Genomic DNA, 24,121 nt, shown 5'->3' with positions numbered 1-24,121 from the left:
CTTGAACAAGCAGACATTTATGGTTGTCAATGCAGAGGCCTTTGACAACCATTGAGTAATGAGTTTCAATTGAGCTCTATCAATTAGAACAGAGCACTGTGATGTTTACTCAATGGCTTGGAAATCAATGTCTCTCCTCTGTTTGACCAACTTTCAATATTTATTTATTTGTCTGTATTGGTTTAGATAGCTGAAAAAAAATGAAAAAACAGCAGACTGCTCTTGTCAGTAATACTTTGTTTATTCAGCGTATGTGTCGGCCTATTGGCCTTCATCAGAGGGTTTAGAAAAGCTGTTTTTAAAAAGATGTGGCCTTTAAAATGTAAAGGTATATTAATGGCCTTGTTCTTTCTCTCCCAGTTTTACTCTCTTTATATTTAAAACCAGTTCTCTGGATTATGTCTGTTGGTCTCTCTCTCTCTATCTCTATTTTCACTCGCTCAGCCTCTCTCTCCCTTATTCTTCTAAAAGAGCATATTTTCTCCTTTTAAGGAAGACAGACCGTGTTCAGTCCCCAAACCTGACTGAGTGTGTGTATCTTCCCTTCCAACGGAGAGAAAGAGAAGAGGAAGGAGAGGAGGAGGAGAGGAGGTTGGGTGTGTAATAGGGTGGCTGGCTAGAGTATAGAGGACATGAAACAGAGAAATGTTACTGGACTGCAGGCTCCTTCACTCTGGGGTCCGTAGTGTAGTAGGGAGGCCAGGAACCCTCACTCCTTTCCTGGGTGTAAATCTGTCAAAGTCAGGGTTAGGGTTAAGGAGAGAAGCATCTGCAGGTATGCTAAAATGTTACCCCTCCCTACTGTGCTTCTCTTTACTCTCTCATGGTTACGATTAAAGGGTAGATTGAAATATAGTGTTGTTTTTAAAGTATGCTCCTTTTATACCTTCATAACATCAAAAAAGGATATATAAAATGTATGCACGCATGACTGTAAGTAAGTCACTTTGGATAAAAGTGTCTGCTAAATTACATATATTATTGTATTATATTTTGTCAGTCTGGCTGTTTGTGGTCACTCCTAAAGAGGAAAGGGGACTACCTGGTCAGTTGTACAACTGAATGCCTTCAACTGAAATGTGTTTTCAGCATTTAACCCAACCCCTCTGACTTCCACATCTTCGGTACCCAGGGAACAGTGGGTTAACTGTCTTGCTCAGGGGCAGAACGACAGAACAGGGATTCGATCCAGCAACCTTTTAGTTACTGGCCCAACGCTCTAACCACTAGGCTAGGAACATAGGGGTGTTTGGTGGTGTGTTGCCACAGAATTCTGGGCGGGACTTTAGAAGCTCGGGCAACACTTCAAACCGTCTCCCTTTTATGAGTTCTATTCTCAGCATCCTTTGAGAGGTAGAAAGGGTTTCCTGTCCCTATTTTATCCAAGCTTCTCTTTGAAGACAGCAGTTCTCGTTGGATTAACCCTGTTACATGTGATTAGCCTCTTTTACAGAATTGGATGATAGAGAGCCGCATGACACTACACTGTCCGCTTCCCTGTAGAAGGATTTCAGTACATAACAGACACAGAACATCTCAGTATACAGCACATTACACCCAATCTTGTCTAATCTAATTTATGTTCTGTTCAAAAGTAGTGCACTAGGGAATAGGGTTTTATTTGAGATTTTGTCAAGGGGCTGCAAAGCATCAACTGAATCAGGTGCAAAATGGTGGTGTTTAGGTGCAAAATGTGAGCTGGGACCATGGATATTAATAAGATGCTAACTAACACTGACATATAAACAGAGACTCTTAAAATAAAAAATTAAAATATCAAAAGGATTATCCAAAATGCACCTTCACAGGTATTTAATCTGATGGGTTCTGATTTATAAACTTAAAAAATTGTTAATCATCAGGTATCCTATGGAAAGGAGAAGGGCCACAGTCTGGTTGTTACACCAGAAGTTAATGGTTGTCTGTAGGAGGAATGCATATGGTAGAGTCAATTAAGGTTGGATATGAGCCAGGGGATTGGAATGTTACTGTGTGAGGGAAAGGCAATCACATGGTTGTGGTCACTGATAAGGGTGGAGAGTTGTGGATTCGAGAGGAATGGTGGCCGAGGTCAGGTCAGGTCACATTAAGGGAGAAGGAGCAGTTTATTACCCACATCACTTAACTTCCTGCCTAGCAATAAATAATTAATGTTTAGAGGGAAGGAGGAGACTTAATCTAAATTGGGGTATATATACACTTGTGCTGTTGGGAACACCATCTTGGTCTGTTCAGCTGTCTGACCCATTGGGTGAATAAACTTGGTTTGAGCTTTTAATAGTTTTTACCCTGTCATTTATAACCTAACACATCAATTAAATGTCACTCTATAATCGGATCACTCACAATAATTTAAACATGAATGTTCAATACCATAGAACATTTCAACATATGAGGACATAATATTACATAAAAAGCATTTAACGAGTAACGATTATGAAAATAGCCCTCAACGTTCTAATTACTGAGCGTGCGTGCCGGTCACATTCGCATAGTTATCCATCAGGTGCACGTGCTCAGTAATGAGAACGTGCAGTTCACTCACACAATCTGCGGTGGTGAGTAGGGGCTGGCGATACAATACTTTAAACTCTATTAAACAATGTTTACATTTCTTCTCGTGTGTGATATTTTGTGAAATAACTGTTGGACATGTTAAGCGATAGGAATATGTTTGAAAATGCTAGCAAAATGAACAAACAGCAATGATTTGCAAATTGTGGTTGGCGCCAGATGAGGGAAATGCGTTGGAGTGGACTGTCAGAAGTGTCATTACACTCCTCTTTGGGTGCTATACCTCAAGCTCACCTATGGGTTTCTGCATTGCCACATAAACATTTGACACAACTCCACTTTTTTTATGGCCCCCCGGTTCCTGCACTGCTCCCCCTCCCTGCATCTTAGCCCTCCTTCCTTTTCCCATTTTCTCCCCCTCGTTTACTTCCTTCTCAATGGTCAACTTCTACGTATATTTCACTTTCTCTCCATCTGTCACTTTTTCTGAACCTCATTCTGAGAAAATACTCAATCAACAAACTGTTCTCTGCAAACTCATGTCTGAAAGGATTGTACAGATTTTGGGCATTTGTTCAGCTTGGCTCTGCCTAAATTGACGTCCCTCCCTGTCCCCATCTCTTTTGATATGACTATTATTCTCTCCGGCTTTCTTTGAATTTTGCTTCTAAAGCAGCTGGGAAAATGAGGCAGTTTAGAATAGAAAACTTTGTATTAGCCTTGTACTCTGTGTTTTTTGGTTCATGCAAACACCAGGGGTGTAGGCCTATTCACTAACAAACAAACAGAACGGAAGCAAACAGAACATAACAGGGACGGAATTTATCCAATATAAATATTTGTTTTCTGTGCAAAACATTTTCTGTATTTTACTTCTTCGGGATCAGTGTCCCTTCCACAGGACGGTTGAGCTAATGTAGGCTAATGCGATTAGCATGAGGTTGTAAGTAGCAAGAACATTTCCCAGGACATAGACATATCTGATATTGGCAGAAAGCTTAAATTCTTGTTAATCTAACTGCACTGTCCAATTTACAGTAGCTATTACAGTGAAAGAATACCATGCTATTGTTTGAGGAGAGCGCACAACTTTGAACATGAAAAGTTATTAATAAACAACTTGGACAGTCTTGGACAGTCTTAATACCAAATTTTTAACAGAAATACAAAGGTTAATTGGATCAGTCTAAAACTTTGCACATCTAGTGGCCAAAATCTAAATTGCACCTGGGCTGGAATAATACATTATGGCCTTTCTCTTGCATTTCAAAGATGGTACAAAAAAATACAAAAGAAAGGTTGTTTTTTTCTTTGTATTATCTTTTACCAGATCTATTGTGTTATATTCTCCTATGTTCCCTTCACATTTCCACAAACTTCAAAGTGTTTCCTTACAAATGCTACCAAGAATATCCTTGCTTCAGTGCCTGAGCTACAGACAGTTAGATTTGGGTATGTCATTTTAGGCTAAAATTGAAAAAAAAGGGGGGTGGATCCTTAAGAGGTTTTAACTGTTTCAGTTGCAAAACGCTTTGCTACGGTGTGTGACTAATGAATACACCCCTGACATTTATTACTGCGCTTTGGCTCATACTATCCCTTAGCAAGAGGTTGCACAGCATATTCGTAGCATAAAACAACTCTGTTCACATCTCTTAAAGGAGCTGTGTGGATTACCATTGTAGAAAAGTCTAAGCAAATTAGTCTTTACAAAGTGTACTTTTAATCAGATCAATCCATTTCTGTTCGGCATTGATTTCCTGGGTTTCTTGTTCCAGCTGTTGAAGCCAATCAAATACGAGTCACCTTGAAACCACAGAATTGAGAACATGTTTTTTTAATGGGTTATTTCCTGAAATTCATTTGAAAAAGGATTTCAAATTCAGCAGGCTCAAAATACACCACAGTAGACATTGAACTGCTGAATCTAAATTAAGTCAACTTTTTGTAGGGTATTATGCAATCGTTCAGTGTTTCCACCTTGCTTTTTTAGGCACATTAAGGTGTAAAAAAGAGGCAAAGAAATGACTAGGGGGTATCCACTCCACCTAAACAATGCTAAGGAAAACACAAATTCCTTACAATTACATATTACCATATTAATCCCATTTTCCCTACTTCCTCTTCCTCTAACCCCCAGGTCTAAGGACCTGATCAAGGAAGCCATATTGGACAATGACTTCATGAAGAACCTGGAGCTGTCTCAGATCCAGGAGATCGTGGACTGCATGTACCCTGTGGAGTATGGCAAAGACAGCTGTATCATCAAGGAAGGTGACGTGGGCTCACTGGTCTACGTCATGGAAGGTAAATACCGTAGCTTTACTCTCTCCCTGCGTCACACACTGTGATGTGTATGTCTGGTATTGGGGTTGTTTGAAGCTCTTAAATGTTGTTTGAAACAGGAAATGCTAAGCATTATTGGGAATTAACGTTACAGTTATGAGATCAGGGCTTGACCCCTCTGTCCAGACTGGATCTCAAGGGATTTTGGAATGTGCCATTTAGTTTAATGCTTTACCACAATGACATTGTATTAAAAAGGTCCTACACAAATAAAACCTTCACAGGGCACTTTTTCCTTTCCGTAATCACCACAGGCTTGACTTCTAGGATTCTGGAATGGGGCAATTTAGACAAATGTTTGTGTCTAAAATTTTAGGAAAGATAAGTGAATTTAAGTGATCTTGTCAATGAAAAAGCCACTGCCCTGCACTATAAACCTCTACTGACCCTTAGCAATAGTAATTTGAAACATTATTAAAAGTTATCTGTTTGCAATAGTGTTATCTTTGCTTGTCTATGGGGGATACTACTCAGAGATAAATGTGTGTGTGTAATAGTTAGTGTGGCATTTAAAGTTAATTAGAGCGATTATTGATTGACGCCAGTGGAGGAGCAGTCCACTGATTTAAATTATGTCATCTGCAGCAGCTTTTATGGATTCTAGGTGCCTTATTGGATAAACATTTGGTAAGATTTTGTATATATTTTTGTCATGCAGTAAACATTGTGTTGTCAATTTAAATGAACCCAAACAGGCTTATGCTCTCTTTAGATCTGGAATCCCCATCACGGCCAATGCTGACTGAATATATTTGACAATATAAAATCAATACAGTCCCAACATCTCTGAAATAGCAGCACATAGTGTACATGAATTGAGTATATTGGGGAAAAAAGTTCTCTCCACCTGTAAAGACGAGTGGCATGTGTTGAAGGAAGCACACTATGTTGACTGAGCTGTCTCATTGTCACTGACACAGTGTCACTGACATTGAAGGCTCTTCAACAGGAAGGCTGCTAAAATAAACTCCTCACATATTACTTTGAGTTTAGGAGAGACAGCTCGTTTCTTCGCCTGTAGACTTATAATATGAACACCTCAAGAGGTAGATATCGGCACTGCGGCATTTAAAGTTGATTATGTATATGAGAAGGTTAGCCTTCGTCAGATTGACAGCATCAGCGAAATTGTGGGTGTGCAAAGGTTTTCAGATTGTATTGTTTAAATACAGGATGGGTGTGTGTGATGTAGGTGGAATCTACTCAGGGGTAATTTGCTTCAAGGTGGGCTGTGTATAGATAGGGCATTGGGCCACCACGTGCTGCCAGAACAGCTTCAATGCACCTTGGCATTGATTCTACAAGTGTCTGGAACTCTATTCGAGGGATGCGACACCATTCTTCCATGGGAAATTTCATAATTTGGTGTTTTACACACACACTCGCTCGGACACACACACCCTTTAACCCCCCTATATGCTTATTTGAGACCCCTCTTTCAAAGTCTCTGTGGTCCCTTCTTCTAGCCATGGTAGCCAAAATAATGGGCAAGTGGGCATTTGTATACATGACCCCAAGCATGATGTGATGTTACTTGCTTAATTAACTCAGGAACAGCACCTGTGTGGAAGGACCTGCTTTCAACATACTCAGCACCCCTCATTTACTGAAGTGTTTCCTTTATTTTGGTAGTTACCTGTACCTCATTGATCAATACCACCTATACTTTCCCATTAGTTTGACTTAGACACCAAACTAGTTCTGAAAGCAAGACACACACACACACACGTACATACACACACACACACACACACACACACACACGAGTGTGTATGTGTTTATGTGTCTGCATTTTTCACTGTGTGTGTGGCATTCGATATCACCATCTGCATCAATAGAGTTGGATCTCCTGTTGAGTGCAAGTGTCTCCCTCACCGCATGATAATACATCTCCCCACAGGATGGACACATTCAGACAGATGATGTGGAGCATGCTTCAGAGGGTTTGTTTGGAGACTGGGTTTTTCTCAGTGACAAACACATAGTAAAAGGTGCTTTCTCAATAAAAGGTTTATGAATTGGCTTGAGAGGCTTGATACTTTGAAATGTAAACGTTTTAAATATAACCTTTATTTGAATGAAAGGCGATTAAAACGGTGTTGGATACAGCCTTTATTTACCCTGCTCCCTCCTTTCATTCAACCACTTCTCAGCTCTTTCTTGACATCTTCATTTTTAATGACTTACCTGAGCTCTTTTGTGTGTAGGAGACCTCTCCTAACCTTCTGTCCTTACTTCAGCTGTAGGTTTCTACCTATACTCAATCTGCTCCAGTGGTAAATGTTAGTAGTTTCACCCTGAGGTCAAGAGCCTTGATTTAAGTGGGAAAAGGTCCAGTCTGTGACCTTTAAGCAGGACTGTCGACAGGACTGCTGGCCGTGGCCTTGCCAAGCCTTTGACAGCCAGCATCCTCTGGCCTTTATTTCTGCTGTCAGTAGCTATGTTTCCATTAACTTGTCCAATGATTTTTTTTGTCGACATTTAGAAACTTTGCATAGAAAATAGATTTGACAATTGCCTGCTATGGTGCGTTCCCTTTAACTATCTTGCTTCGATAAAAACAGCTGGACATAGTGATGCAAAAGCCAGCACGGATAAATTGCAATAATTTACAAATACTTGCCATTTTCTAATAATTCTCATGTGCCAATTTATTGCCACGGTCCGTGCCATGGTGAAACTTGCCCTCCTGTAGATCTGCACTAATGGGGAAACTTGCATCCAGCCATCCAGAAAAGCAAGGCAAATTAATTAATCCATTCTTTAAAGTCAGGAGAAGGATCCTGCAAAGAAAGATAATTTTTATAGTTGAAAGTATATTTAGCAGGCAGTAGGCATTTAGAATGAAATGTGGAGTGGAGCTTCATACCTACGTCTTGACATCACGTGCTCTGCGTACCTTCAAATCCTAATTTATTCGAAAAACACAGTTTCTCTCATCATTTGTCATACTAAAAGTAAGCAAAATCCAAATGGATAAAAATGTTGTTGATCTTTTGAAAACGTCTCCTATATCTGCAGCTTTACAATAATTTTGTCGAATAAACCTGGGTCAATGGAAACCTGCCTACTGGTGTAACTCAATTGTATCAGTATTTGTGACGAACCATTAGCCCCGGGGTAGCCACTCTCCAGCAGGGGATAGCTCATCAGCATAAAATCGAATCAAAGTTTATTTGTTACGTGCGCCGAATACAACAGGTGTAGTAGACCTTACAGTGAAATGTTTACTTACAGGCTCTAACCAATAGTGCAAATAATATATTAGGCAAACAATAGGTAGGTAAAGAAATAAAACAACAGTAAAAAGACAGGCTATAAACAGTAGCAAGGCTATAAAAGTAGTGAGGCTACATACAGACACTGGTTAGTCAGGCTGATTGAGGTAGTATGTTCTCTGATGAACAGAGAGCAGCAGTAGCGTAAAATAGGGGTTGGCGGGTGGTGGGTGGGACACAATGCAGATAGCCCGGATAGCCACTGTGCGGGAGCACTGGTTGGTCGGCCCAATTGAGGTAGTATGTACATGAATGTATAGTTAAAGTGACTATGCATATATGATAAACAGAGAGTAGCAGCAGCGTAAAAAGAGGGGTGGGTGGTTGAGGGAACACAATGCAAATAGTCCGGGTAGTCATTTGATTACCTGTTCAGGAGTCTAATGGCTTGGGGGTAAAAACTGTTGAGAAGTATTTTTGTCCTAGACTTGGCACTCTGGTACCGCTTGCCAATGCTGTAGTAGAGAGAACAGTCTATGACTGGGGTGGCTGGGGTATTTGACCATTTTTAGGGCCTTCCTCTGACACCGCCTGGTGTAGAGGTCCTGGATGGCAGGCAGCTTAGCCCCAGTGATGTACTGGGCCGTACGCACTACCCTCTGTAGTGCCTTGAGGTCAGGATGGGGAGTGTACATTCAGCCCTTTAAAATGGAACCAGATTTTTGAGGATTGAATAGTTGCAGAAATGGTCTGAGGTAAACTTACTGTGCTGTTCAATTTGATGAATAATGGTCTAAATGAATGAGTTTGACATAAGTCTCTGGTCCAGTGTAGTTGACATGGAGCTGCTCTTGAACACTGGTGGTTCTGATTGGGTGATTGGGATCTGAACGCTCTTACAGGTTGATAATGGGGATAATAATGGAGGTAATTAGATCCCATTATTATCAAGTGTTTCCTTGACAATGCAATTTACAACTCCCATTAAGTTATAAATCTGTTATAATCAAATACATTTCTCACTTACTCAGCTGAATCCGTCTCTCTTGATCCCAAGTTTGTCCAGACTTTCCCTTCTTTCCCTCTTTTCAAAATTTCTATGAGACTAGTTAAAATCTACACTATTGGATTCAGGGGATTTAAAGTTAATGGCATATCCTGAGGGATTTAGCATTGTGTTGACACAAATCGGACACACTCCCCAATTATGTTTTTCTACCACACTTTAAGAAATGAGAAATGTTGCATTGGGATGTATTGGTTCCTATTAGAGTTCTGTTTTAGATGTCACCACCACGTTCAGAACCAGTCAGATAAAAACTGACACACTTTGGCAAATAACACACACTGTCTGAGACTTATGCATAGTCCCTTGAAAGACGTTGTCGACTAACAGAGCATTTGCATTTTTTTTGTTCCTTTTCTCTAAGTCTTCCGAAAGGTCAACTTTGCTTGACGCTTGATTGTATTGTTAATGTTGTGAAATACCTTAACAAGTTTTCCTATGATACTCTAGTTGATATTGTGCTGATATACCCCAATTCGTATGTGCTCTCCTTAACTGTTCCTTTTCTAGTTTTTGTTTGCATATTAATCTAATATAAAAGCAATCAGAAAATGATGCAGGTGTTTACTTTTTGTAATGTTTTATTCTATTATGCATATTTGATTAAAGTGATAAGCTACACCCCTTAGTTTCCCTGCCATCCCCTCCCCTCCATGTCACCTTATAGGCTACTTGATCTCATAGACTCAATGCAATTGGCTTGAAATGCCAAGAGACAAATACTTGTTCCTGTACACTATTATGTCTGATATTTGCTGTCATAAATGATGTATTTGTGCTTGAATTGTTTAAAGAAATTATGAAAGAGATTGGTGTGTTTTTAAAAATTATTTTATCATGGCATGGGGTTGTTCATTGACAGACATTTGTTTCAAATCTATCACTTTATATTTTTGAGCAAAACGCTATGTATCTGTCACGTTCTGACCTTAGTTCCTTTGTTTTGTTTTTGTTTTAGTATGGTCAGGGTGTGAGTTGGGGTGGGCAGTCTATGTTCCTTTTTCTATAATTTGGGATTTCTGTGTTTGGCCTGGTATGGTTCTCAATCAGAGGCAGCTGTCAATCGTTGTCCCTGTTTGAGAACCATACTTAGGTAGCCTGGTTTCACTTTTGAGTTGTAGGTGATTATTTTCCGTGTCAGTGTTTGTTCCACACGGGGCTGTTTTGTTTGTTTCGCTCATTCTCTCGTTATTTTGTATTTTAGTGTTCAGGCAAATAAACAAGATGAACACTTACCACGCTGCGCATTGGTCCTCCGATCCTTCCTACTACTCCTCCTTGTCAGAGGAGTGTGACAGTATCTGCCTCAGATAAATAAGTAATACTGCAAGGTTTTGCACAGTGAAATAACAAATAACTACATTTTTAATAAAGAACTGTCAAATGATATCAACATTTAAAAATAATTATTCAAAACTGTAACGGTTTTCTTGTGTCGAAGGAGAGGCAGACCAAAACGCAGCATGGTTATTATTCATGGTTCTTTAATAAAGAAACTATACATGAACAGACTAACAAAACCAAGAAATGTGGAAAAACCAAAACAGCCCTATCTGGTGCAAACACAGAGACAGGAACAATCACCCACAAAACCCAACACCAAACAGGCTACCTAAATATGATTCCCAATCAGAGACAATGACTAACACCTGCCTCTGATTGAGAACCATATCAGGCCAAACACAGAAACAGACAAACTAGACACACAACATAGAATGCCCACTCAGATCACACCCTGACCAAACAAAACATAGAAACATACAAAGCAAACTATGGTCAGGGTGTGACAAAAACAGTAATATGAGCTCTGTATGTAAAACATTTACATTTGACATTTTAGTCATTCAGCAGATGCTCTTATCCAGAGTGTATTCATCATAAGATAGCTGCAGTATGGGAGACAACCACATATCAAACTCAAATATACAGGATATGAACATTCCAGTGCAGCTTAACAATCTCAACAATGGTAGCATTTAGTAAAAAAATCAAACATATTTTCATACACATCTATAAATTAAAAATCTGAGAACAGTAATATTTTACAAACATGAAACAATCATTTCTGATGAGAAAACACAAATGTGAGTAATTGGTGGATATTTGTTTTTAAATGTAGGTTTTCATGGAGTCAGCCTTGCCAGTGAGCACCAAGCCTAACTCTCTAAAATGCACACAAACCAATTTACCACAACTCAGTGAAGTGAAGACAACCCTGGCTTCAAGCTCTAAATGAATCTCAGAGAACACCACCCAATTAAGTTTAATGTCTTTACTTACAGCATGTTTTAAGACATACAAATATATTTGATAAAATATGTGAAATGTCCAGATCGGGCTTAATGAGTACCAAGTGTACCCTTTAAGCCCAGGGGTTTTCCAAATAAGTAATAATCTCTTAAATAATACTTTTAAATTCATTTCCATATGTTTAAAACTTACAAACTTACATTTCCTATGTAAAATGTGATTATATGAATCTAAAGTTATTAAAATAAACAGATCAATACTATTCATAAAAGAAGTAGCAATCATAACAATCATATCCATAGAGATGAATGTGGAATTAGAATTTCGTTCTTGCCGACCACCTGATTCAACTAATCAACTAATCATAGACTTGAATCTAGACACGATTAGTTGAATCAGGTGTGTTATTGCTTGGCCATGGATTAAGGCAGCCCCTCACACCTCTCTGATTCAGAGGGGTCGGGTTAAATGCAGAAGACACATTTCAGTTGAATATGTTCAGTTGTGAAACTGACTAGGTATCCCCTTTCCATTTCCACAAACCTGCACCCACACTGGCCCTCTGTGGATAAGAAGCCATACAACAAAATGCATAACAAAGTCCATAACACATACAGATAAAACACATTTCAATGAGTTATCTGAAAGTTGATTCATATTTGTTGTAACTGCAAATTCTTTAAAATTAGTTCAACTTGTCTTCCTAAAGCCTATCTGAAGACAGTTTCAAATCTCCCTCTCTACTGTGTGTTAAAAAGGTACATGTGGTGGACCAAAAAACAGAATCACCTGGATGAATGAAAGACAATGCCCCCACCAAAAAGTGCGTGAGTAGTCGCCTAATTTGTTAGCATTTAATCCACCACTTGTAAGTCTTTACTCCCTAATATCCCTCAAGCCTGATCTTATCCTTCTCTCTGCATCAATGACTACCTGTCCACTCCAAACGTCTTGGTGAGAGTACAGACGTTTTTTAATGGTTTCTAATCTTGGTAAAGCCACCATGGCTAGATGTACAATATGCATACAGTGCCTTCAGAAAGTATTCAGACCCCCTGACTTTTTCCACAATTTGTCCCGCTACAGCCTTATTCTAATTTTTTAAAATATTTTTTAATCCTCAGCAATCTACACACAATACCCCATAATGACGATGCGAGAACAGGTTTTTAGAAATTCTTGCAAATGTATTAAAAATAAAAAAACATATTTACATACAGTACCAGTCAAAAGTTTGGACACACCTACTCATTCAAAGTTTATTTTTATTTTTTACTAATTCCTTCATTGTATAATAATATTGAAGACATCAGATCTATGAAATAACACATATGGAATTATGTAGTAACCCAAAAAGTGTTAAACAAATCTAAATATATTTTAGATTCTTCAAAGTAGCCACCCTTTGCCTTGATGACAGCTTTGCACACTCTTGGCATTCTCTCAACCAGCTTCATAAACTGGTTGAAACTATAGTTTATTAACAAGAAATTTGTGGAGTGGTTGAAAAACGAGTTTTAATGACTCCAACCTAAGTGTATGTAAACTTCCGACTTCAACTGTACAGTACCAGTCAACGGTTTGAAGGGATGGTTCACTCGTCTTTTGAGTGAACTTCTGGAAGTGAATGATGGGAAGACAACACACCCCCTTCAACATGCATACTGCAAAAACTCATCTTGTCTCTTCTTCATATTATCTTTGGTTGATGTGAAAAAACAAACATGGTGGCTTGCACAAACTACCCATCGTCTGATGAATTTAGATTTCTAGAAAGTGTTTTACTCAATTATTTTGATCAATGGTGGGCTCACCCGTGATGTGATGAATGGTAAATAGTAATTGCTATTAGTTAATTCATATTATTCATTTTTGTGCCGAATACAACAGGTGTAGGTAGAACATACCGGTAAATGCTTACTTACAAGCCCTTAACCAACAATGCAGTTCAAGAGAGTTAAGAAAATATTTACCAAATAAACAAAAGTAAAAAATAATACAAAGTAACACAATGAAATAACAATAACGAGGCTATATACAGGGGGTACCGGTACCGAGTCAATGTGCAGGAGTGCAGGTTAGTCGAGTCAATTTTTACACGTACTGTAAGTAGGGGTAAAGTGACTATGCATAGATAATAAACAGCAGGTAGTAACCGTGTAAAAACAATTGGGGGGGTCAATGTAAATTGTCCAGGTGGCCATTTCAGTAATTGTTCAGCAGTCTTATGGCTTCGGGGTAGAAGCTGTTAAGGGGATTTTTGGTCCTAGACATGGCATTCCGGTACCACTTGCCGTGCGGTAGCAGAGAGATCAGTCTATGACTTGGGTGACTGGAGTCTTTGACAATTTTTGGGCTTCCCTCTGACCGCCAGGTACATAGGTCCTGGATGGCAGGAAGCTTGGCCCCAGTGATGTACTGGGCCGTACGCATTACCCTCTGAGGCGCCTTACGGTCAGATGCCTAGCAGTTTCCATAGCAGGCGGTGATGCAACTGGTCAGGATGTTATTGATGGTGCAGCTGTATATCTTTTTGAGGATCTGGGAACCGATGCAAAATCTTTTCAGTTTCCTGTGGAGGAAAAGGTGTTGTCGTGACCGCTTCAGAACTTCCTTGGTGTTTTTGGACAATGATAGTTTGTTGGTGATATGGACAAGGAACTTGAAATTCTCGACACTCCCCACTACAGCCCCGTCGATGTGAATCGGGGCGTGTTCGGCCCTCCTTTTCCTGTAGTCCACGATCATCTCCTTTGTCTTGCTCACTTTGAGGGACAAGTTGTTGTCCTGGCACCACACTGCCAGGTCTCTGACCTCCTCCCTATAGGCTGTCTCATCATTGTCGTTAATTAAGCCTACCATAAAATGTATCAAAAGTATTTATAAAGCCCTTTTTATATCATCCGATGTCACAAAGGGCTATACAGAAACTCAGCCTAAAACCCCAAACAGCAAGCAATGCAGATGTAGAAGCACGGTGGCTAGGAAAAACTCCCTAGAAAGGCAGGAACCTAGAGGGGAACCAGGTTCTGAGGGGTGGCCAGTCCTCTTCAGGCTGTGCTGGGTGGAGATTATAACAGTACATGGCCAAGATGTTCAAATGTTCATAGATGACCAGCAGGGTCAAATAATAATAATCACAGTGGTTGTAGAGGATGCAACAGGTCAGCACCTCAGCAGTAAATGTCAGTTGGCTTTTCATAGCCGATCATTCAGAGATACAGACAGCAGGTGCGGTAGAGAGAGAGAGAGAGTCAAAAACAGCAGGTCTGGGACAAGGTAGCACGTCCGGTGAACAGGTCAGGGTTCCATAGTTGCAGGCAGAAGAGTTGAAACTGGAGCAGCAGCACTACCAGGTGGACTGGGGACAGCAAGGAGTCATCAGGCCAGGTAGTCCTGAGGCATGTTTCTAGGGCTCAGGTCCTCATTGAGAAGAGAGGAAAGAGAGAAAGAGAGAGTTAGAGCAGACTTAAATTCACACAGGACACCGTATAAGACAAGAGAAATACTTCAAATATAACAGACTGATCCTAGCCCCCCGACACAAACTATTGCAGCATAAATACTGGAGGCAGAGACAGGAGGGGTCGGGAGACGATACCCCCAGACAGGGCCAACCAGGCAGTATATAACCCCACCCACTTTGCCAAGACACAGCCCCCACACCACTAAAGGGATGTTTTCAAACCAACAACTTACTACCCTAAGACAAGACCGAGTATAGCCCACAAAGATTTCCCTTACGGCACGAACCCGAGGGGGGTGACAACTCGGACAGGAAGATCAAGTCAGTGACTCAACCTACTCAAGTGACACAACAACCACTGTTGTGTCGTCAGTAAACGTAATGATGGTGTTAGAGTCGTGTTTGGTCACACAGTCGTGGGTGAACAGGGAGTACAGGAGGCGACTAAGCATGCACCCCTGAGGGGCCCCAGGGTTGAGGATCAGCGTGGCAGATGTGTTGTTGCCTACCCTTACACCTGCGTTGGCCCGTCAGGAAGTCCAGCATCCAGTTGCAGAGGGAGGCGTTTAGTCCCAGGGTCCTAAGCTTAGTGATGATCTTTCTGGGCACTATGGTGTTGAACGCTGAGCTGTAGTCAATGAACAGCATTCTCACATAGGTGTTCCTTTTGTCCAGGTGGAAAAGGGCAGTGTGGAGTGCGGTTGAGATTGCGCCATCTGTGGATCTGTTGGGGCGTTATGCGAATTGGTGTGGGTCTAGGTTATCCGGTATGATGCTGTTGATGTGAGCCATGACCAGTCTTTCAAAGCACTTCAAATCAAATCAAATGTTATTGTTCACATACACATGGTTAGCAGATTTTAATGCGAGTGTAGCGAAATGCTTGTGCTTATAGTTTCGACTGTGCAGTAATATTTTTAATTATTAAAGTGGCTAGAGATTTGAGGCTGTATGTTGGCAGCAGCCACTCAGTGTTAGTGATGGCTGTTTAACAGTCTGATGGCCTTGAGATAGAAGCTGTTTTTCAGTCTCTCGGTCCCAACTTTGATGCACCTGTACTGACCTCGACTTCTGGATGATAGCGGGGTGAACAAGCAGTGGCTAGGGTGGTAGTTGTCCTTGATGATCTTTTTGGCCTTCCTGTGACATTGGGTGGTGTAGGTGTCCTCGAGGGCAGGTAGTTTGCCCCCGGTGATGTGTTGTGCAGACCTCACTACCTTCTGGAGAGCCTTGCGGTTGTGGGCGGATCAGTTTCCGTACCAGGCGGTGTTACAGCCCGACAGGATGCTCTCGATTGTGCATCTGTAAAAGTTTGTGAGTGTTTTCGATGACAAGCCTAATTTCTTCAGCCTCCTGAGGTTGAAGTGGCACTGTTGCGCCTTCTTCACCATGCTGTCTGTGTGGGTGGACCATTTTATTTAGTCCGTGATGTGTACGCCGAGGAACTTAAAACTTTCCACCTTCTCCACTACTGTCCTGACTGATGTCTTGAGATGTTGCTTCAATATATCCACATAATGTTCCTCCCTCATGATGCCATCGATTTTGTGAAGTGCACTAGTCCATCCTGCAGCAAAGCACGACCACAACATGATGCTGCAACCCCTGTGTTTCACGGTTGGGATGGTGTCTTTCGGCTGGCAAGCCTCCCCCTTTTTCCTCCAAACATAACGATGATCATAATGGCCAAACAGTTCTATTTTTGTTCAATCAGATCAGAGGACATTTCTCCAAAAAGTACAATCTCTGTCCCCATGTGCAGTTGCAAACTGTAGTCTGTCTTCTGTATGGCGGTTTTGGAGCAGTGGCTTCTTCCTTGCTGAGCGGCCTTTCAGTTTATGTCAGTATAGAACTCGTTTTGCTGTGGATATAGATACGTTTGTACCCGTTTCCTCCAGCATCTTCACAAGGTTTTTGTCTGTTGTTCTGGGATTAATTTGCACTTTTCGACCGAAGTTATATTCCTCTCTAGGAGACAGAACGCGTCTCCTTCCTGAGCGGTGTGACATCTGCGTGGTCCCATGGTGTTTATACTTGCGTACTATTATTTGTACAGATCAACATGGTACTTTCAGGTGTTTGTAAACTGCTCCCAAGGATGAAACAAACTTGTGGAGGTCTAAAAAAAAAAAAATTCTGAGGTCTTTTCTTTTGAATTTCCCATGATGTCAAGCAAAGAGGAACTGAGTTTGAAGGTAGGCCTTGAAATACATCCACAGGTACACCTCCAATTGACTCAAATGATGTCAATTAGCCTATCAGAAGCTTCTAAAGCCATGACATCATTTTCTGGAATTTTATGAGCTGTTTAAAGGCACAGTCAACTTAGTGTATGTAAACGTCTGACCCACTGGAATTGTGATACAATGAATTATAAGTGAAATAATCTGTCTGTAAACAATTGTTGGAAAACTTACTTGTGTCATGCACAAAGTAGATGTCCTAACCGACTTGCCAAAACAATATAGTTTGTGAACAGGAAATTTGTGGAGTGGTTGAAAAACGAGTTTTAATGACTCCAACCTAAGTGTATGTAAACTTCCGACTTCAACTGTATCCTTTGCGTCGGACTCGGTAAATAAAAAATAGCACAGTTGGTTAGGAGCCCATAAAACGGCAGCCATCCCCTCCGGCGCCATTCTAGGTATCCCTTTAGTGTACGCTCAAACCGGTGTGATTAGAACACCAGCTGAGAGTTCGATAAATATGACTGCTTGTGTTATGTCAATCTTATGTCAATCTTATGTCTTATCTTTCCTCACTAAGACTAATGTAGCCTACATTTTCCTGTTTAGATGATTGTGTAATGCTCTTATGCTTCTTCTGTGAATGTCTGATCATTTCATCCAACAATAAACTGGTTACATTCGGGACATAACGTTGTAAGGACTGTTTGTAAAAAAAATGGTTCTGCGAAAAAAACTGTTCGGCCTGCTCAAATGCCGACTGTTGCGTCAATCGTAGCTGGACGTTCTAAATAAGCAGTCTAATCCCACCGGTTTGAGCGTGCGCTGCAGTGACCACTGTAGAATGATCACACCCCTGTGTTGGTATGTGTCAAAGGGTTAAAATCTCTATTGGCCTCATGATGAAATCACTGAGCGGTTTCTTTCCTCTCCGGCAAGTGAGTTAGGAAGGGCGCCTGCATCTTGGTAGTGACTAGGTGTATTGATACACCATCCCAGTAGCGCTTTAAATCACTGGGGAAGCCAAACCCTCCTCCATGTGTTGTGATAATTGCGTTGTTTGTTCCATAACCTGTTACTTTATATACTTTGCAACCATGACATATAGGCCTAAAGGCAGAGACAATAAGAAGACACAATGGCAGAATAAATTCAACCACACTTTTTTGTGTGATTACAATCATGTCTCATCGCTGCAACTCCCCAACGGTCTCGGGAGAGACGAAGGTCAAATCATGCGTCCTCTGACACATAACCCGCAAAGCCAAGCGTCTTAATACCTGCTCGCTTAACCCGGAAGCCAGCTGCACCAATGTGTCGGAAGAAACACTGTTCAACTGACGACCGTAGTCAGCCTGCAGGCGCCCGGCCCGCCACAAGGAGTCGCAAGAGTGCGATGAGCCAAGTAAAGCCCCCCCTGCCAAACCCTCCCCTAACCCGGACGACGCTGGTACAATTGTGCACTGCCATATGGGACTCCCGGTAATGGCCAGTTGTGACACAGCCTGGAACCGAACCCAAGGCTGTAGTGACGCCCCAACACTGGAATGCAGTGCCTTAGACCACTGTGCCACTCGGGAGGCCCCACACTTTAGTTTTATTGCAAAACCGGATAGCAACCTATGTCCAGTGAATTCCACAAAGCATATTGCATGTACAGTAAAAGACAGTTACATGATCTACAGCATGTTCAAGCAAGTTGATGTTTTCCAAAATTTTCAGACCACTCAACAACTATTGATTTAGAACCACAGAGAGTTACCGCAAGTAGCAAGGAAAACAGGAGCTACCTCCACTATTCCAGCACCATTTCAGCATCATTAACTCAACTCTGCTTAGTCTAACACAGTGACAGCTAAAATATACCAAAAACAATTTAGTCCAATCAACGTAAGCTAAATATAATGTGGCTGTCCATGGTTCTGATTTTTGTGTGTGTGTATTTGTGTGCGTGTGCGTGCATGTAGAAAAACATGTTGACTCACCCTACTTGTAGAGAAACACCAATACCATCTTCCTCTCTTTCATGTTGACGAAACGGTCTACCACTCTGTCATACAGTACACGCTTTTATTTATTTATTGTCCTTGGCTACCTGGCTAAAATGCTTGCTCGCTAGCCTAACTTCCATTCATGGGCAACGTTAGCTAGTTAACATTAGCCTTCTAGATCTAGCTACATATTGAACTTCCATCCTCTCAGACCAGGGGCACAACAGTGTATGAATTAATGGTTGGATCAGAATCGCCGTTATAATCATTGGCCAACACGGAGAAAGAAGTAAAACCCATATCTCCATCCAAGGCTAATTTAGGAAAGGGACAATTTTAGCTAACTAGCTAGCCACCGGAGGACAACAACACAATGAGATGCAACAATTCAAGTTTTTCTGTCAGTGACGTATGCTCTCAATGGTATTTGACTGGAGTGACGCAGTTGGAAAATCTCCCTGGTCTTTGTAGTTGAATCTGTGGTTGAAATTCACTGCTCGACTGAGGGACCTTACAGATAATTGTATATGTGGGGTACAGATATGAGGTAGTCATTCAAAAATCATGCTAAACACTGTTATTGCACACAGAGTGAGTCCATGCAACTTATTATGTGACTTGTTAAGAACATTTTTATTCCTGAACTTATTTAGGTTTGCCATAACAAAAGGGTTGAATACTTATTGACTCAAGACATTTCTGCTTTTCAATTTTTTATAAATCTACGAACATCTCTAAAACATAATTCCACTTTAAAATATTGGGTATTGTGTGTAGATCAGTGAGACATCTCAATGTAATAAATTTTAATTCAGGCTGTAACACAACAAAATGTGGAAAAAGTCCAGGAGTGTGAATAGTTTCTGAAGGGTGTGTGTGTGTGTGTGTGTGTGTGTGTGTGTGTGTGTGTGTGTGTGTGTGTGTGTGTGTGTGTGTGTGTGTGTGTGTGTGTCCTCTCCTTGAGATTGGATTGCTGATTTAATCAGGAGGTACGAAAAATATATTATTTTTTCTCTCTAATACACTTTTCTCTCATTTGATTTCTACTTTATATATAAGAATGAAAAAGTTAATTTGCAGTTTGTAAAATATGCATGACGTCTGTGCTCTGTAGAAAAAAATGAATGTAATTTCAGAAATAGTGTGATAAAGAAAATATGCTTTTTGCAGAGAACGAAAGAGTTCATGGTGTAAGAAAAAGGACAGGTTATATAAACTTTATATGTTCCATTCAATGTGCTATTATTGATTTGCTTGCTGGGTTGAACACACATGCACATGACCAAACAGACTGAGAATAGCAACACAGAGAGTAACCCCACCCACCCCCCTCTCTCTCTCTAATCCTGTTTCCCCTCTCTCTGTCCTCCCGTCTTCCTCCGTCCTTCATCTACCCAATGAGAACTGTCTGGTCTCGTTTCACCTATCATTCCCAACTTCTCTTTGTCACTCTCTGACCTCCTCCCTTTTCACCCTAATGTCTCCTTGTCCTTATTATTAAGATCTTTCTTTATCTATCTGTCCCACTTTTCCCTTTCTATCCACTTCCTGTCTTTTCTTTCTGTCAGCCCCCGTCTTTCTTTTTCTCTATGTTTAGTATTTATCCCAGGTGGCTATATTGATTCATATTCCCAGTCCGGGGGTTAAATGAATATGCTTCAGAGGGAGACTAAATGAGTCATTTGTGCGAGTCTTTAACTCTCACTCTGTATAAACCTGCTGTTGAGAGCTCCTCAACAATAAGGTGATACATTTACACTTCGTAAAGTTTGCATGTGTGTATATGTGTGCCAACCTCAAGCTTCTTGAACTCCCCTTTGAAAAGTGGGTCATGAGTTTCTATAACCTCCCAGTGTTGAAGTTTGCTTTAGGCACAGATCTAGGATTACCCTCTCCCAATCCTAACCTTAACTATAAGGGTCAAAATACAGAAATAAGGTCAGTGTCCAGGGGCGACTTAATCCTTCTCCTAACTATAATCTTTAGAGGCCATGTCTTCTCCTCCTCCCCTAACCACTGATACAGGGTCAGCTAGTTTTTCATACCCTGAAGGTTAAGGTTACACATTGGAGGCAATGTAATCTGATCCTTGAACTGTGGTTTGGGAGACCTTCTACCCCCAACGTACGAGTGGGACTGGTGACTGTGGCCAGTGTGTGTGTGCGTGAGTGCGCGTGTGCGTGTGCGTGTGCGCGTGTGCGTGTGTGTGTGTGTGTATGGGGGTCTATATCTGTGCCTGTTTGCCTAGTGTGTGTGAGGTAGGCCTATGTTCTAGTCTAGGGAAGAGACTGATGGAGCTCTGGCTGGCTTACTCTCTCTTTTTTTGCTCAGGTTCAGCATGCATTAAGACCTTTTTTGGCTTTGTTGGAAGCTGCAAAACATCATGGCTGTATGGAGAGCAGCAGTCATTACCGCCATGTGAAAATATCCAGCTTTGAAGCACTGACCTTTGTTGTATGGTATTTTCGGTAATTGCATTTCCCGTGCTCTGGATGTTAGGGCAAGGTACTTGGAAGAACATATTTGAATAGGGTTTCAGAATGTTCAAAATAGTATAGCCCATTAAACAAGTTTGCCACTTAAATCAAGCCCTATTTTTTAGATAACAAGCAAGGTAAAGATAGGTAAAAGGCAGTTTTCTAGTCTCCTTGTGCTGAAGCTGCCCCAAAAAGCATGAAGTCTAGGCTGCCCTGAGGCGTAAAATAAAATAAACCTTCTGCTGTGTTCCTTTGTATGCCCATGTCATTTGACAATTGTGAAATTATCATGTCAAATATTTTATGTTTGCTAGAATAGGCCAGCGTGTTGCATGTGTTAACACGGCATGTAATGTCACCCTGTCAACCCTTCAGTATGCCAACAGTGTGTGTGAGTTTGTGTGTGTGCGTCCGGCACTATGTTGAAATAGACAGAGGAATTGAATCTCCTTGGTAAATGAGCCTCAGCGATGTCTGCGCTCTGATTCGCCGGGCCAGGAAGAAAATGAAGTCGGTCCATTAGTGTACTTTAAATGTCACAATAATATGCGGCACTAACCACTAATGTCGTACCGTGCTAAAAATAACCTTCTGTGGAAAGGGTTCGACATAGAACCCAAATGGGTTCTACCTGGAACCAAAAATGGTTCTTCAAAGGGTTCTCCCACGGGGACAGCCGAAGAACCCTTGTAGTTTCTATATGGCACTTTTTTTCCGAAGTGTATTGGAAAAATTACATGGTTCATTGTTGACGTTACAGATATGATCAGGAGGAATTTATAAAAGATTATCCAAGTTGGCTAATCATTCACCAGGGTCTGTAATGACTAAACTTAATTAGAGCTCGGCCCATACAATCAGAAACAATCTTCTGCTCAATTATCTTTGACTATAGTTTCAAATCTCTTCATATTAAGTAGCTTAGCAGTTAAGAACATTGGGCCAGTAACCCAAAGGGGGTTCGAATCCCTGAGCTGACCAGATAAAAATATGTCAATGTGCCCATGAGTAAGGCACTTAATCCTAATTGCTCCTCTAACTCAATCTGGATAAGAGTATCTGCTAAATGTAAATTTCATATTCAATCTAATTATATTTGAAAACTGATCTTAGATGTGTGTAGATGTTATTATTTTAAGGTTACACGTTGGAGGAAGGGTAATCTGATCCTAGATCTGTGGCTTGGGGGATCTTCTACCCCGAGCATAGAAGTGGGACTGTCAACTGTGGCTAGGCTATGTGTTATCCTCTATGGGACAAATCCTCCCCCATTTCCTGTCCATGATGTTGTGTTGTGAGAAAAAAATCTGTCATAAAGAAATAATTGCACTGTACCCCATGGATGACCCTTCAAACTCCTTCAAACTCATTACCTAATAGCCTGCAGGAAATGAACTGATGCTTTTCCAAATTAGGTTTACGTATAGTAATAAATAAGCATTGCATGAAATTTCACTGAATGGCGCCCAGACAATGGCCTTGCTACAAACCATTTTAAACGGTACTGTCTCAAGTGTCTCCTCTTTCCCAAGGTATACTAAGCATTCCCCTTTGCACTAAACCATTTGTATTACTCATCCAAACGGACTTGCGATGACGAGGGTGGATATATGGATATAATAGACCTGTGTTGTTTACCGTTTAGGAGTAGGCAGGGTGGAGCAGAGGCCAAATCTCTTACCCCGGTCATCAAGGGCAAAGGAAAAGCAGCAGGCTTCTGGTTTGGAATGCAGCCAGTGTTTCCTCTGCCTTCAACTGAGCCCTGAAGTCCCCCTTATCACTCACATTAAAATGTGAACCCACATTAATGAGGGTATATACAATAGGCGAGCAAGAGAACGAGATGTGCCCCAATAAAATACGAGTACAAAGCTTGATTACATTTAGCTAGCACTGTAGATAAGTGTTTTATGGTACTTTGCATTTTCACTTCAGATATCAAGTATTTTATTGGCCCTCTAGCGCAACCTGTAATTCAGTGACTGGGGTGGTGAATGGACATACTGATGTTCAGTTGCTCTACAGTATGGTCCTCATAGGCAGTGAACGGGGTCATCACAGCGCAGTTCTATTTGAATGGGATTTGAATAGCACTGCCGTTGGGTTTGCATGGACGTGGTGATCTAGATGACCTCAGTGTCTCAACACCACGTCCTCTTAACAGATCCTCAAAACAAATCTCCAAATTAATGTAATGATGAAAGAATAGGCTGTGTGTGTGTGTGTGTGTGTGTGTGTGTGTGTGTGTGTGTGTGTGTGTGTGTGTGTGTGTGTGTGTGTGTGTGTGTGTGTGTGTGTGTGTGTGTGTGTGTGTGTGTGTGAGTGAGAGAGAGAGAGAGAGCACGATCTGTCTGAGCTATGGAATTTCACTGAACAAACAACTTTTGTTGATTTTAGCTAATTAGATCAGCATGTATTCATGCATGTAGTTCTGCTTGAACAATCCCAACAAATTACACTGGATCAACAATAAGCTGCTGGACCATCTTGATCGGGAAAAATTAACCATTCAGTAAATGGTAAAGTACTATAAGATACAAATGTATTATGCCTGCATGTCTATATACACTGAGCGCACACAACATTAGGAACACCTTCCTAATTTTA

At 41.0% G+C, this 24,121-nt stretch overlaps 1 protein-coding gene across 3 annotated transcripts in view; it reads left to right on the top strand.

Annotated features, from left to right (window-relative positions):
- LOC110528926 (cGMP-dependent protein kinase 1) overlaps positions 1-24,121 on the top strand; it is a 149,647-nt gene that overhangs the window by 27,473 nt on the left and 98,053 nt on the right. For all 3 annotated transcript variants that reach the window (XM_036984929.1, XM_021611105.2, XM_036984926.1), the window contains exon 2: positions 4,655-4,821. In XM_036984929.1, coding sequence (XP_036840824.1) covers positions 4,655-4,821 — 167 coding nt within the window. The remainder of the gene's footprint in view (positions 1-4,654; positions 4,822-24,121) is intronic.

The sequence above is a fragment of the Oncorhynchus mykiss genome, chromosome 1, assembly GCF_013265735.2.
Source record: "Oncorhynchus mykiss isolate Arlee chromosome 1, USDA_OmykA_1.1, whole genome shotgun sequence".
Classification (NCBI taxonomy): Eukaryota; Metazoa; Chordata; class Actinopteri; order Salmoniformes; family Salmonidae; genus Oncorhynchus; species Oncorhynchus mykiss.
Note: the sequence above shows the minus strand (reverse complement) of the source record. Positions and strands in the feature narration are given on the sequence as shown.